The 15,401-nt window shown below is 66.5% G+C and overlaps 1 protein-coding gene across 1 annotated transcript in view; it reads right to left on the bottom strand.

Annotated features, from left to right (window-relative positions):
• Shank2 (SH3 and multiple ankyrin repeat domains 2) overlaps positions 1–15,401 on the bottom strand; it is a 380,130-nt gene that overhangs the window by 109,258 nt on the left and 255,471 nt on the right. Inside the window, 2 exon segments of the mRNA XM_078045409.1 lie at positions 1,829–1,953; positions 3,418–3,500. Coding sequence (XP_077901535.1) covers positions 1,829–1,953; positions 3,418–3,500 — 208 coding nt within the window.

Raw genomic sequence — 15,401 nt, 5'->3', positions numbered from 1 at the left:
CTGCAAACGTAGAGACTGTCTGCTGGGGACCACACCTCGGGGGACTAGGTGCCCTGTGGCCAAGTCCAGGGGCCAGGAGGCTGCGGCAGGGGTCCCCCGCTCACCCGGCGGCACCCAAGGGGGAAGAGGACTGGAAGGAGGCAGGTCCCTCTAGGGGACCGGCCCCTGTACCCTGCCCACCCCGTCAGTGCTCAGGCTGCAGTGACCAGTGGGGACTGGGCCAAGGAGGCCAGGTCTGCCTTAGGTCACGGGGGACACGTAGCTCTGACACAGCCCTGATGTGCCTCAGGGCCAGCGGTTCCTAGAATCCTGGAATCCAGAGGTGCCCCCAGGAGACCTGCTCCAGAACGCAGGGACGTTTGCATGAAGGAGGTGAAGGGGACGCCAAGGGGCTTGAGAAGGAGCCTCAGGAGGCGTCAGCCCAGCAGGACGGCCCCCTCCGGGCCCTGGGGCTGGGTCCAGGCACAGCAACGCCCCCCGCCCCCCCCCACCAGGCTGCCCCGGCCTCTTTCTTTGATGGAGAAAACAATCCCAGGAGCCAAACAAGGCGGGAAGCTCCTGCCCTTCCAGCTCCGTTCATCACTGAAACCCAGAGCCGCAGCAGCTCCGCACGGGCCCTGCTCCCTGCTCTACGCACAGGCTCACCATTCACAGAGCCGCCCCGCCCGCGCCCAGGCCACGCCTCCCCCTCACAGGAAGGGGATTTACATCACAACTGCATCCTACAGAAGATGATTCAACCCAGGCCTGCGTTCCAGGAGGGTTACAAACCCAGGGAACCCAGGGACCACGGTTAGCGCACTCCTACCACAGCCAGGCTCTGGGGGTCGGGGATGACCAGAGGACACTCCTCTCCACCTGGCCTGGCCCCGCCGTTTCTGCTCTGGGTTCCCGCCAGCCTCTCAGGGTCTTGGGAAGGCTACAGGGATCCTGAGCAGAGTCCCGGCTGGCACGGCAGTCGGTCCCAAGATCAGGCATCACGCAGGGAAACGGCTTCAGGGGGCTCTGGCGCCAGGGTGGACGTGTGCTACCACCAGTGGCAGGTCCCCCATGTGGTGGGCAGGCCTCGTACCCGCCTCTCCCACCCACGGTGGCTCTCTGATCCAGGCGAGCAGGGCTCAGGTTTAACACAGGGGGACACCTAAGAGATGGGCCCTCCCACCAAGGGCCATCCAAGTCCACCCAACCCATTGACCGTGACCCTTTCCAAACGAGGACACATCCTCTGTTCTCCAGAAGAGTAGCACGTCCCTCCAGGTGGAAAGGAAAGCAACACTGAAATCTCTCAGAGGCCAGGGCTCGGACGCACCAGGGACTCGACACCCCACACGGACCTGCGGGTTCGCGGGCGGAGGGCGCCCACCAGGGGCATTCTTCAAAGTGCGCCTCTGAAAGGAGGAGCTGTTTCCAAACTTCCGGGCGCACGGGCTCCCCCCGTGCGGTCAACTCCAGCCACCCTCTCGCCACGCTCCTTGGTCTTTGAGGACCAACGTCCATCCAACAACCGTAAATCCATCGACTTCTCAGCCACAGACCACAGGCCCTGCCGACTTCCCTGGACACAGCTCCACACAACTGAGCCACCCAGGGATCCACAGCACATGTCCCCAACGTCACGGCAGCCGCGTCCCTTCTTCCTAGCTTCTACAAGACCAGCGTTCCACATTCACTTCCAACGACTCCCCGCCGGAGCCCCAAAGGCAGCCCCGACACATTGTGGCCGCTCCAGGGCACCCGACTGCGCCGGCCGTGGGCCTCCTCACGGCCCTCTCCCCACGGAGAGTCGGCGCTCTCCCCAAACCAGAAGGCGCAGACAGCGAGTTCCTACCTCGATCAGGAAGTCCCCTGTCCTCAGCCCGGCCTGCCAGGCCACCCCGCCTTCGTCCACGGACTCCAGGTACTGCAGGGCTGGGAAGGCCGGTGTTGGCGTGAACTCTTCAATGGGGGTGTCGGCTGGGAAAACAAGAGGCACCGGTCACCAGCTGAGCCCCACGCCCTGCCCGCGTCCCCAGGGACCCTGGTGGGGAGGGTCCTGCATCCCCTGCGGGAAGGGGTGGTCCCAGCCCACTCTCCTGGGGGGAGGGCTGGAGCCTCGGGCCCTGGCCAACGCCAGCCCGGGCCGTGGCGCCAACTGCACGAGGGCGCCTCCACCATGTTCCTGGGCCTCCCTGCCGGAGCCACAGCAGAGCGTGCTTTGCGGTACATGTCTACACGCCTGTCATTTTCTTTAAAGCGCCAGTGACTAAACATTTTCAGTTCTAAAAATGGAAAAGTTCCTCCCCTACCACAGGGCGCTGAGAAACTCCGCTCAGAGGCACTTGCCAATTTCACGTCTACGCAGACTCGCGGGCCAGGGCATGCGTCGCGGAACATGGGTGCAACAGAAGGCTGACCCTCGGTGGAGGCCCCCCCCCCCGCAGATGTGGAATCTGCTGGTCAGCCCTCTCCAGGGGGAGCCTGGCTCTTGGTGACCACTGTGTGTGGCCATGGCACAGGAGGGCTGGGCCTCCTCCTTCAGCAGAGCAAGGCTGGGTGTCTGGGGCCCACACAGCTGCCCCGTGGAACTCGAGGGCAAGAGGAGGACTTTCCTGGCAGTCAGGAGGGGCGGGGGCGGGCAGAGGCCGAGGAAGACGCCGGGCAGGGGGAGGGGACGCCCGCAGCAGCCGGCAGGACACGCACACGGGAAGAGTCAGCCTCTCTCTGCACAGACCTCTGTGGGCCGCCTGCGCCCACAGCAGGTGGGCAGCCAGCAGGGGGAGGCTCCCTGGGCTCAGTGGGGCCCAGCAGGGCAGCGCGGCTGGCTCGGGGGAAACTTGCCCCTGGCTGAGCCGCACACGCGGTGGGCAGATGTCTCCTCTCGTGGGGGGTGCCATTTTGTCTTAGTTTGGAAGAGAAGTCCCCTACTTCCAAGGGCAGGTGGTGGCTGCGCCCCCAGGGACCGCATCCCGGAGCCTCCCACCACAGGCCCGGGGTGTGTGTGCTGCCACCTGGTCCACGGCCGAGGGGACCATCTTGCCACTTTCCCTTGGCAAAGTCACCTTAGAGACAAGCACACAGATGCCTGCCGCCCTTGGAGCTGAAGCCACTTCCAGACAGTGGGGCTGGTGACCGTGTGCCGGAGCCCAGGGGCTCAAAGCAGCCCCAGCGTGGCCGCACTGAAGCACGGCACACAGCCGCTGATCCCCCATGATGGGGAGGACGGTGGGGGAGGGAGGGAGAAGGAGCCCTTCGGAGCAATATCGTGTCTAGAAAATCCAGAATATGCCTGAAGGAGCCGTGTTTTCGGGGAAGGCGGCATGCTGAACAGCACTGTTGTCTAGCAACCGAGCGCCCGGGCAAGGCTGCTGGGGCTCTCCCCAGCCGGGGACGGTCCCCACACAGGCGCACACACACATGCAGAGGGGCCCGCACTCTTACCTTTCGCCCCTCGGAGCACGAACCCGAAGCCCTCATTGTCCTTCTTCTGCAGGACCACCGTCTTGTCCTCGATGATGCAGTCACTGTAGAGAGAATTCCGGGGACAGCGACCATTATTGTAACCCATCATCATCACGGCGGCTGCCCCTCCGCCGGGGACGCTCATCATCACAGCCAATTAATCACCCAGCTCGCCGGATCCAGGCAGCATGGAGGAGACTGGGCGGCCGCGAGGTGCAGGAGGAGCTGGGGGGGCTGCCGGGATAGGCGAGCGGGGCACAATGGGATGTGGGGGGGGCGGGCGGCGCAGGAGCCGGGGGGGAGGACTCATGCATGCTGGAGCCGCTGCCCGGCTGCAGAGCGGGCTGGCTCCAGGCGCCCGGGGGCTGGCCAGGACACCGCCGCCCAGAGCGAAGAAAGTAAGTGGCCCGGGAGGCGGCGGCGGCAGGGACAGCGGGTGGTACAGGAGCTCCCCCGGCCCGCCTCGGCCCGACGCATCTTCCAGGGACGCGGAGGAGACAGCCCGAGAGCCGGGGCGGCGGTCCTGCTTGGCTTTCTCTGGAAGGGGCTTGAAAGGCAGGCGCCCCTGCTCCGCGCTCGCGAGCCGCCGCGGCAGGCACGAGACGCAGGACCTGTGCCTTCCTCCGCGCCCCGCCCTCTCCGTCCTAGGGAATGCGGTGTGTGGCAGGAGCCCCCCACAGTCATCTGACGAGCCCACTGTGCGGCCGGCGGCCGCCTGGGCGTCATCCCGCGCAGGGGAGCCGCAGCTGGGCGGGCGGCAGGCGGGAGCAGCCAGCGCGGTGCCTCCCGAGGCCAGCGAGGGACTTCCGAGGCCAGCGGGGGAGGGGCTCCGGCCAGAGGAGCCGGGCCACTTGGGTCACAGCGATGCCTCTGCGGGCAGGGGCTCCTCCGAGGAGAGTGGGTGGCCAGGGACGGAGGAGGCACGGGCAGGCGGCTACCCTGCGGCAAGGACCTGAGCCGCGCTGTCCCCTGAAGGCATGGCATCTCTCTCCTCAAAGACGCCCAGGAGCCCAACTTCGGTTACCTGCCAGAGCCCCCTCTCACTCACACGGCACTCTGCCGCGCGCTGTCCACCCCCAGGCGCGGGCGGAGGACAGAAGTGAGCCGCCCTGCCCGCCTCCTGGTGGCCTGCTGAGGGGGAGGGAGAGAGGTACCCACATCCCACCAGGACCCAGCGTGGCCGGAAGTCAGCCAGGAGCCAGGAAGGCCCTGCCCAGGGAAGCAGAGGGGAGGGAGGGGGGGAGGGGGCCAGGGGCAGCAGGGGACAGGGCACCAGGACAGAGAGGGCTGCAGACGCCCTGGGAGGCACTGGCCAACGGTAGAGGTCCCTGTGAGTGGGGGCAGCTGGGCTGGCCTAGGCTTGTACCTACAGACAGGGCAAGCCCTGGTGTCCAGCACCTGGACAGGGCGGCCCTGGAGGAGGAGGGAGGGGCAGGCAGCAGCCCCTCCGCCCCGGTCAACAGGGGAGGCCAGTGAGGTTCTGGTTGGCGGGGGACACAGCCGGAGGGGGCACTGGCCCTAGCGGCCCAGACGGCTGGTGGGGATGCACTAGGAAGGCCCCATCGTCCCTGGACGGGCCACCAGGGCATTGGGATGGGGACGGGGTGCACCACAGCAACCTAGGGGCTGGCCGTGGGTCGGGGGCCCCGGCAGCAGGTCCAGCCCCAGCTCCTGCTCTGCCGCTGCCCAGCTGGCCAGCATAGGGAACCCCGCGCAGGGCCTCTGCCCCCGAGGCCCCTGGCTGGCCCAGGGCCACCAGGCAGGGCCTGCGGCCAGCCCGAGGGACAGGGCTCTGGGCGCCCGTGGGGGCTGCTGGCGGCCGTGGCCTCCTGTAGACGTGGGCTCAGCAGGCCCATTCCCTCTGAGTGATTTCCCAGGTCAGGGGCTCCCTCAACCTGGAAGGGTGACCCACACAGGGTGCCCCGCCCATGGCCCCACCTGCCCTGGGGACAGGTGGACCCACCTTGTGTCCAGCACATAGACACAGGCTGGCGGATTCCACCCACGGCCGAGTGGTGCCCAAACCCTGCCAGGCCCCAGCAGCCTGTGTCACATCCTGCCAGCTGCCCCTCGGTGGGCACCCACTCTGGCCAACAGGCCACCTGGACCTCTGTTGACTGTCTCCCTGAGCACCCAGGGGCAAGGCGCGTCCTTGCATGGTGGCCACTCCACCTCCAGGGCCTCAGCTTGGCTCTGAGGAGGACGGCGCAGGCCCTGTGCCCTCCTGCAGTGCGGCAGCTCTCGGGAACGCCGTCCACAAGTGAGGACCGCGAGGGGCGCCGGCCCCCTCCTCGACCCCTGGGACCCCTCCCACCTCGCCACACCCACCTGGAGTCCTCTGGGCCCTCCCAACCCACCCAAGGCCTTTCCAGCCCACACTGGCCACTGTGCTGCCCAGACTGTGACGGCTCCGACCGGCCACCCGGGCCAAGCCAGGGCCAGCCCTACGGCCCCTGACGGGATGGACTGCCCTGACCTGGCCTGGGCTCACTGCCGCCTGGGAGAGGGCCTGAGACCCTGGAGCAGCAGGGGACACCCTCGGGCAGCCCATCGCTGGCCGGTGCCGCGGCAGCACCCCATGCCCACGCTGCTCCTGGGCAGGCCTGGCCCACGCCTTTGCTGGGCCCTCCCAACCCACTGAGGGCCACACATCTGCAGTAGCCCCTGTAGGCACCTGGGGCCCAAACGTGGTGCCCGTTCCCCTCTAAATCCCACAGTTACAGCCTCTCCCGGGCGTGTTAACTGGACAACGGGGGGCCTGTGGCTTCTCCTCAGGGTGTTCTCTGAGCAGGGCAGGAGGGCCTGCAGCATGCCCCCAGACATGGCCTCTTTTGCCAACTCCTGCCTGCGGTGGGAGCTGTGGAAGGAGACAGGATGGGCAGCCAGCCCTGCCCAGTACAGAGCCACATGAAGAGCTGGCTGAGGGCCACACGCAGGGCAGTTGGCTCCGTGGCCACAGGAGGGCCTGGAGCTCAGGGCGCTTGCCCCGGCCATGCCTGGAGATGCCCCTCCTCTGCCCCGTGGGCCACAGGTGGCCCAGCAAGGTGGCTTTTGGTGGTGGCCTGGGCTCACTTCCTCCAAGCCGGGTGCCATGCAGGCCTGGGGGAGGCGGCCCTTGGCCGGGTCCCGGAGAGGTGCCAGAGATGACAGCTGGCGTTTAGGATCCGCCAGCCTCTGAGCACGCTCCCTTGGCAGTGGCACCTGGTCCTGCAGAAGGTGTGACTCAGAGCCACAGGAAGCCAGGCCTGAGCCAGCCGGGGCAAGAGAGGGGACCTCGGTGGCCGGCTGCCCTGCCCCAGCTGGAGAGGGCCGCCCTGGGAGGCTGGATTCTGAATTCAGGCTTCCCCTGTCACTCAGATCCAGGGCGGCGGTGGAGGACCCAGGGGCCCGGAGGCTCCTACAGCCAGGCTCAGAGGCCCGGTCACCTTGGAGCTCCACAGAGGCTGCTGGTGGCCGGGCCAGACAGCCGCCCGCGGCACTGGGATGTGCAGGCAGAGGACAGAGGGCGTCCAGGCAGGAGCGGGCCAGGCCCTGGGAGAGGCCGAGCGCTGGGGCTGGTGTGGGCGGGTGCGGTGCCGGTGACCTGCAGGGGGTGTGGGGCCCGGCCTGGGCTTTGCAGGGGCTCTTTACCTTGGTGTTCTGCTGGCTCTGGGCTGAGGATGAGGCTGTCACAGAGCAGAGTGGCTCTGTCCTATCAGAGGGTGCTGGGTGTGGCCGCAGAGGCCCACAGAGGCGGGTAGGCGGGGCGCCTGCGGGAGCCAGGAGGACTCCCCTGGGCAGGCGTGGGGGACGGAAGCCCCTCTAGGTCTTCCTGAGTCCCCCCCACCCCACACAGGGCTGGAGGGACAGCGGCTGGGGCACTACTAGACAGAGGGGTCTCCAGGGAGCCGTGGCAACCGATGGCCTGGAAACTTCTGGGCTCTGCCAATCAGGAGGGTGGGAATGGGCAGCTCTTCTGCAGGCGCCAGGGTGAGGAGTGGGCCCAACAGGTGTCCCTGGCCCTTTGGCTGCCAGCACCAGCCCGGGTTGCTGTCAGAGAGCGGCCTGCAGGCTGGACAGGGCTGGACAGAGGGCTGCTCCGCGGGGAGCAGCGGCCGCCTCATCCCTGGAAAGACGGGCAGGCTGCCCGCAGACAGGAGGGGCTCCCGGGCACCTGCCATTGGCCGCTGAGCCGAGGGCTAGACCACACAGGCTGCCTCTCCCAGTGTCCCGCATCCTGCTTCCTGGGGGCGCTCCCTGGCGTTGCCCTCCCTGCCGTCATTCACAGGGGAAGGGAAATCGATGGCCGTCCATCCTGTGCTCTGAGACAGCCAGAGAAGGCGGCTCCGGAGCTGGGGCTGTCTCGTGCGGAGGTGACGAGTGTGGGCCACTGGTCAGGAGTGGCTGTCATCGACGGGCAGGGGACGAAGCCCACCACCCTTCCCTTGGGGCGGGCCCCGACGAGACGCCCGCTGGTGTGTGCACGGCCGTGTTCCCCCTCACTGCCCCCAAGACGACTCCACACTTTCCCTAATGGAAAAGGAAGAGCCTCACTCAGATTAAATCGTCCCGTTTCCTTGTAATAAGTCACCCTCCAGCGTTTCCACCTGCCAAGCGCTGCGGCGCAGAGACACAGGTGTGGCCAGGGCCCGCCAGAGACATCGGAGGCCCCTGGCGCTCCCTGCTGAGGCGTGGCCCCAGGGGAGCTCAGCCACGGGGCACCGCAGTCCTGGGACTCCAGCTGCCCAGACCACCTGTGGCCCAGCTGCACCAGGGGCCTCACCCGGGTCAGCACCCTCATCGGCACAGGTGGACACAGGCCTGGACACACAGGGTGAGAAGAGGCTTGTGGACAGTCCAGGCTCAAGCCCTGCTCACTGCAGAACCAGGCTACGGGCCTTGGAAGGGTGGGCGTGGCGGGCACCGCAGGACGCGGCTGTGGAAGCGGAATGTGGAAACCAGAGGATCCCCCTTTCTCCTTCTCCTTCTTGGCACTCAGCCTGGCCACGGCCACTCCACCACTGGGCCACCTCCTCCTCTTGGTTTTTTATTTTGAGACAAGGTCTTACTGAGTTGCTGAGGCTGGCCTCTTGCCTCAGCCTCCTGCCTCAGCCTCCCGAGGCGCTGGCAGGGCGAGTGTGGCCACGGCCCCTGGCAAACTGAACAGACCCTCTGTCCCCAGGCGGGACTCTCCTGTGGGAATCAGCAGGGCACCCCAGGTGCACGTGGAGCACGAGGACGTCCCCCCACACTGTCTCCCAGGCGGAGGCCCCTCAGCACAGGGCCATGAGCAGGCTGGAGGGAGGGACGGCTGGACGCCACACTTCCAGAGCTCACAGGACCCAGGTGTGCCCAGGTCTGCCCTCCTGAGCGGCAGCTGGATGCACCTGTGTGAGGGAGGGGCCCCGAGCTGCAGTCCCAGGAAAGGGCCAGCTGCTCACGCCAGCGGCCCCAGGAAAGGTCCTGAAGCTCACCGCCCCTCCCCCACAGCTGGCCTGTCTGCAAGGGCCACCACCACAGAGTCCAGGCAAAGCTGGCATCTGCACGTCCCTTCAGGACGCCCCCTGCCCACCTTCCAGTGGGGAGAGGGCTGCTGCTGTCCCCTCTGAATTCACTTTGTCACAGAAAACTTGACCCAGAGTGTCTTTCCCACTTAAAATACCGCAACAGATTTCCACCACAATCGGAAATAAAATCAGTCTACGCCCCCATGGCTAAGACCCTTTGTGATGAGACCCATGCCTGGCTCCCTCTCCTCCAGCCTTGTGCTGCCTTGTCACCCCCGGCAGGCCACATGCTCTCTGCACAGTGCTGTGTGGTGCTCTTCAGGCCCCAGGACCTGCCTGGTGACAGCATCCCTCCTCTGTGTCCCAGGCTGTCCAGCCACAGCCTGACCCTGCCCTCGAGTCCCTGCAGCTGGGACAGGACCACCACCAGGCCGGGGCTGAGGAAGGGAAAGTTCTGCTCTGACTGGTCCTGGCTCTGGGCTGAACTGCCCTGGGCCTGGGCAGCCCTCCCCCTCGCAGCGAGCGCCCGGTGTCTGACCACGAGCTTCCACCGCTCACAGACCCGGTGAGTGACAGGCAGCTGGACACTGCGCAGCGGGTGCAGACTGGGTGACCCACTGTCCCATGTGCCCGGGACATGGGGCCTTCCACTTCAAAACCAGGACGGGACTCGGGATGAGTGGGCTCCCTCCTGGGCCACCCCCTGGGCGGGAGGGCAGGCCCCCGGCCCTGACCAGCCCCCCCACAGGAGGGAGCCTGAGACCCTCCGGGCAGGTGGGCAGTTCGCATGGCCAGGACGAAGGGAGAGGGTTTGCCAGGGCTGCCCAGTGTGGTCAGGGCAGGTCCAGGTCTGAAGGCCAGCCGTCCACCCTGTGTGGAGTGTCCTCAGGAAGAGACGCCTGGCTTTGGCGGTGGGTGTGGAAAGGCTGTCCGCCTGCTCCTCCCGCCAATGAGAACGACAGGCCTGGCCTGCCGGTCTGTCCACAGGACGGGCCCCCAGCTCCTCGCAGAAGGCCAGGCCCACCCCTCTGGTGCGTGCCCGAGGCCAGAGCTGGGCCTCTCCCGGGGACTCAGACCCGTATGGACTCAGCTACAGCCCAGGCTTGGAGAGGGGCAGCTCTGGGCTGGGCTCTCCCTGACCTGCAGCTCCCCCAGGGCCACCAGCCTGGAACCGCGGACTGTCTCAAGGGGAGGCCAAGAGGAGCCTGGCCAGAGGGGAGGGCCTGGCTGCTGCCCCATCCACCCCCGGGTCCACTCCCTCTACTTAAGGGCCACGGAGCACGGTCATGTCCCCGCATCGCTGGGTGACTAGGCCCCGGTGGACAGCAGAGCCTGGCCTCACACACCCGCCACCCGGCCTGGCCACCCGCCACCCAGCTCACGCCCGCCCGGCAGTGTCTGCGCGGATCTGGAGGATCGATCGCTTGGTGCAAATAAACCGCCTGACCCAGCACAGGTGGGAACCCAGGTACCCTCACGCCCGTCACCTCCGCGGCCTGCCGTTGACTGGTGTGTCTCTGTACCCAGGGTAGGTAAGAGGTCAGTGTCACTGCGCGGCTACGGTTCAGGGGGACACGTTCCAGCCGGGGCGTCTGAGCAAGGTGTTTGAAAGGGCCCTAAACGTTTCCGACGACCCACGGGGATATTTCTGTGTAGACGAGAGCAGACACCCAGCTGTGCAGGCACGCTGGTCCCCGTCACACACTCGCCCGCCTGGCGGGGCCAGGAGGACGTGCAGGCGCAAGGACAGGCTGTGCCAATAAAGCTTTATTGACAAAAGCGGGCGACAGGCCTGGCTTGGCCCTCGGCCGCTGTTTACAAAAATGTGGCCTAAGTGTCCCAAAGACACTACTACAACACCACGCAGCACGCGCCGTGGCACTCCCGCGCACACCAGGTGCTGAGGCACACTCCCGTGCACACTAGGTGCCATGACTGTGCTGCGCACACCAGGCGCCGTGGCACTCCTGCGCACACCAGGCGCCGTGGCACTCCTGTGCACATTAGGTGCCCTGGCACACTCCTGCACTCACTAGGCGCCCTGGCACACTCCTGCACTCACTAGGCGCCCTGGCTCTCTGCGCACACTCAGGCTGGAGAGCCTCTTCCTGCAGGAGCCGCGACCCGTGCCTGCGCCCAGGTGCCTGGCTGAGCACCGCTGCCTGGAGCAGCCCCGCGAGCCCCTGCACAAACCAGCTCTTCTCTGCCCCAGAAAGGCCCCTGCTGTTCCAGGTCCCCAAGGGCCTGCTCCTGAACAGACGCTCCCACAAAGAAGTGGCCCCCGTGGAAGCCCCGGTCACCCACAGCACGGTCCATCAGGACCAGCTGGTCCTGAGCTGGCGGGACCTTTGCAGCCTCTCGCTGTCCGAGTCCCCACCCTGACCACTGCGGCAGGGCAGCGCCTGGCTTCTCCCCGAGGAAGACACCGTGTGGGAGCAAGAGCTGGTCCCTGCTCCACGCCACTGTCCCTGCAGGAGGCCGCAGCCCATGGCTCCTTCCACTCTCTGGAGCCACAGCCGCCACTCAAGGTGGGGTGGGGACGGAGCTGGGGGCACGGACGCCTCCTCCATCAAGACGTGGCCGCCCCGGCCAGGCTGCCCAGGGGCCACTTCCCGGGTCCAGCCTGCTCCTGGCCCTGATGTTTCCAGTTCTCCAGGATCCCCGATCGTCCTCCTCACTGCCCTTGTGAAAGCCCGAGTCCAGGCGGGGCCAGCCGGCCGGAGCCCCTGCTCCCTGGGTGCTTGGGAGGACAGTGTCTGCTTCCTGTTGGCCTGCCCTGAGCGACGCTCTCCCCGTCCACAGGCTGCGTCCAGCTGATTTCCTTCCTCCCTTCCGGCTTCAGAGAGAGCCTGCCTGCTGGCCGGTGCCTCCTGCATTCCTCCCGCCCCCAACTTGACACTCTCCCTGTCACCGGGGTCTGATCCAGGCAGATTTCAATAGAAACATGCACCTCAGAAGCCCCCACACCCGCAGGACTGAGGACAGGGGCTGGCCAGCTGCAGTGACCGCAGGCTTTGTCTGTGCCCAAACAGACAGCCCAGACGCACCGCCGTGAGACCCCCGCTCCGGTTTCCCACTCACACATCAGACTTCAGACTTCAGGGGGTGGTCACCCACTGCCCTCCCACTTCCACACCAGGGAGCCATAGCTCAGAGAGGTCAGTCAGGGGCCGGCTCTCGCCAGCTTCTGGCCCTCACCCCTGCCCTGGGTAGTCCCATGGTAATGGAGGCGCCAGGGCCCACCTGCTCGCTCCCCACAGCTGGCACCAGGGCTGCGTGTCCCAGGGCAGGGGAGAGGGGGCCAGGCTGGGCTTGGCTCTGCCTGCTGCAGTGAGTGGCCACCATCCCATCAGTCTGTCCTGTCCACTCACAGCACCCGTGACCGACTGAAAAGTTCCCCACACGATCTGGGGCGTCCTCCATGATGGGAGCCTTGGGAGGCTGGGACCCATCTCCTGCTGCCCCTGCCCCCCAGGGCCTGAAGCAGTGCCCAGAACACAAAGCCTCAGTGACAGAGGCTGCCCGCCCACACAGCTGTCCCCTCCTCTGGTGGCCTCTGACCTTCTGTGGGTGGATCCGAACAGGCGCACCTCCCCAGGCCCTGGACACCCCTGCCAGGCCCTGTGGCAGTCTATCCCCAAGTCCACGGGGCCCGGGGCGTGCCTGCACCTCGGGGCTCACAGCCCAGGCCGGCCCTGTGACAACTACAGCCCAGGCCTTAGCGAGAGCCTGAGAGAAAGTCCTGAAACTTGGACGGTGGCCTGGGGATCTCAGTCCCAGGCCACGTGCCGGGGTGCCTGCACCAAGTGAAGACTCACACAGGGGACTAGGTGGCACAGCGTCCCCCAATCTCACATCTGCTCAGAACCTTAGCACGTGACTCGTCTGGAACAGGGTCTTTGCAGATTCTGAGATGTCACTCAGGATGGAGATGACAATCTTGGACAATCACTGTCCTTATAGGAGGGACACAGCAAGGGACACAGGCACACAGAGTTGTACCATGCAGCCACAAGCCAGGGAGTGCAGGCCACCAGGGGCTGGCGGAGCGACAGGTCAGGACCTCCCTGGAGCTGAGACCAGGGGCAGCCCCACCGCCCCTGAGGTTTGGGCTTCGTCCCTCCAGAGGTGGGAGCCAGGCCCTGCTGTGTGCCGCTGTCCTGTTTGTGGTCATCTGCTGCTGCAGCCCCAGGGGTCCAACAGGTAGAGCGGGACCCTGCCTGGCCACGCCCAGGTGCTGTGAGCATGGCGGTGGAGCCAGGCCCAGAGACCAGCGCAGCACAGCAGAGGTCTCCCTGCAGCGGCCAGTCCTGTCCTCAGAGAACTACCCTCTGGGGCAGAGGCTTCAGGGGAACCCGAGGCCTGGGTTAGGGCCCCTCCCACGGCTGGGACTGTTCCCCTGGGGGCTGTGTGTGCAGGTCTGCAGAGATTTCTTAGGGCCAGCGTCCTCCCCTGGCACGGCTGACCCCTAGCCAGGGCGTAGGAGACCGGGCACATCTTCCCGAGTGAGGAGCAGGTCCGGTGCAGCATCTGGTCAAGAGTGGCCTTGCTCTGGGCACCCTCTCTCAGCCCAGCCCTGGGAGAGATGGCCACCAAAGCCTCTGTCCCAGAGTGGGCTCTGGGCTTGGGGACGTGAATGCAGGTGCTGACCCGTCCTCCTGGGAGGCCCACTGCAGCTTGTCAGGCTGTGGGTCTTTAGAACTTGCCTCCTGTCCTGCGGGGCCTGTCACAGAGGCCTGGTGGGGGCGGCTGTGGCTGGCACCATGGGGAAGACGAGCCAGAGCGCCCATTCCTTCCTGTACGCTTGCCGCTGTGGGCAAGTGACCAGACCCTGGTAGCCTCCATTTCTCCACCTGTACCACTAGACCACTTCTCTCTGTCCCCGGGAGTGACGTGTCCCCAGCTACCCTGACCCAGGCTGCCTGCGTGGTATTGGTCATTTGCCCTTTGAGTTTCCATGTGCTAAACACTTGCAAAAACTGCCCTGTGCCCTGTGGCCGCTGTGACCCACACCGTGGCTTCAAACACACAGGTCCTCCCGCTTCTGCAGGCCGGAGGTCTCTGGCTAACGGCAGGCGCCGGCTGCTTCCTCTCCGGGCTCCACGGATCCCCTGCCCTTCCTCATCTCATGACCCTCCTTGTCCCCCTCCAGCCTGTGTCCCATGGTCCCTCTAGGGAGGACCCTGCGATCCAGCCCAGGCACTGCAGGGTCCTCTGGGAATCTTAATGTCAGCTGATGGGTGGACACAGCCCCATGGGCAGCCTCAATGCCCTACCCAGGTGGGGCCACATGTCTGCAGGTTCAGGGGCTGGGACAGGGACGTCCTGAGGACCATGGTTCACCCACCCATGCCACCCCAGCCCTGTCCTCCTGTGCTGAGGCTCAAGACAGAGCCTGTGACACAGGGTGGGTGTCCAGGGTCACCTGCTGATGCAGGGAGACTCGTCAAAGCCCCGCCACTATCTGCAGAGCACTGGGAGCCGGACACCTAGGCGGGGCGGGTGGCCAGCTCTGGGAGGGCGGCCGGGCTAGAGGGCGTGTGACCCTGCACCCTGGCTCTAGGAGTGGATGCAGATGCCCAAGGGTGCAGCGAGGCCGGGCCAGGGGTGACCCTGCAGCTGTGATCCCCAAACAGGGCGTGCTGAGGCCTCGGGCTGGGACACTGCGGCCCACCCCCAGGCGGTTGCTCCTAGTAAGGAGTCACCTGTAGAGACCGACGTGAGAGCTGGACACCAACAGGCTAGTGGAGAAGCAGGCTGGGGGTGGAGTGGATGGCGTAACCCGCCACATGACCCACGGCACACCTGGAAGGACGCGTGGTCCCAGTGCAGATGGGGGCAGGGCCGCCAGGAACCCCAGTCCTCGGGCGAGGCCACAGAGGCTGCCGTCCATCACACTGTCCGGTGTGGGCAGCAGGGCTCCGCCCGTTCCACAGGCCCCTGAGGATGGGGTCCGGGAGGCCCGCAGCGGAGGGAGGCGCCCAGCCCTGGTCCTCAAAGGCGGGAGCGCCCTGCTCCTGAGACAGTGGGACGCGCTCTCCAGACCTGATCCGGGGGAGACGCAGTTGGGCGCAGGGAAAGCGTCCTGTGGCTTCACCCAGACCAGGGTCGGGGGTCCCTTCACAGGTGGAGGGGACGGAGGCACAGAGGCCAGGTCTGGGGCCAGCTGGAGGGCGCGAGGGTGACTCAGACGAAGGGGTGGCACACCCGCCGAGCCGTGTCCTCCTGGGCTACCGTGAGGTGGCATCTCCTCAGGGGTCTCCTGCCCATGCCCACCTGTGACTCAGGGTCTGGCCACTGCTGCTCCCACCCTCTGCACTCCCCTCCCACCTTTGGCTGGCTCCCCCCTGCTAGAGAGGTCCATCTGCTTGCAACATGGCCACCGCCCTCTGCCCTCACTGCCTTCGACTCTCATGCAACCTGCCACCTTCTGTAAGACCGTCCTGTGTGCAGGAAGACCTCCATCTGCTAGTGCCG

The sequence above is a fragment of the Ictidomys tridecemlineatus genome, chromosome 4, assembly GCF_052094955.1.
Source record: "Ictidomys tridecemlineatus isolate mIctTri1 chromosome 4, mIctTri1.hap1, whole genome shotgun sequence".
In the NCBI taxonomy this organism is placed as follows: domain Eukaryota; kingdom Metazoa; phylum Chordata; class Mammalia; order Rodentia; family Sciuridae; genus Ictidomys; species Ictidomys tridecemlineatus.
The sequence above is the reverse complement of the archived record's forward strand: the minus strand, read 5'-3'. Positions and strand labels throughout refer to the sequence as shown.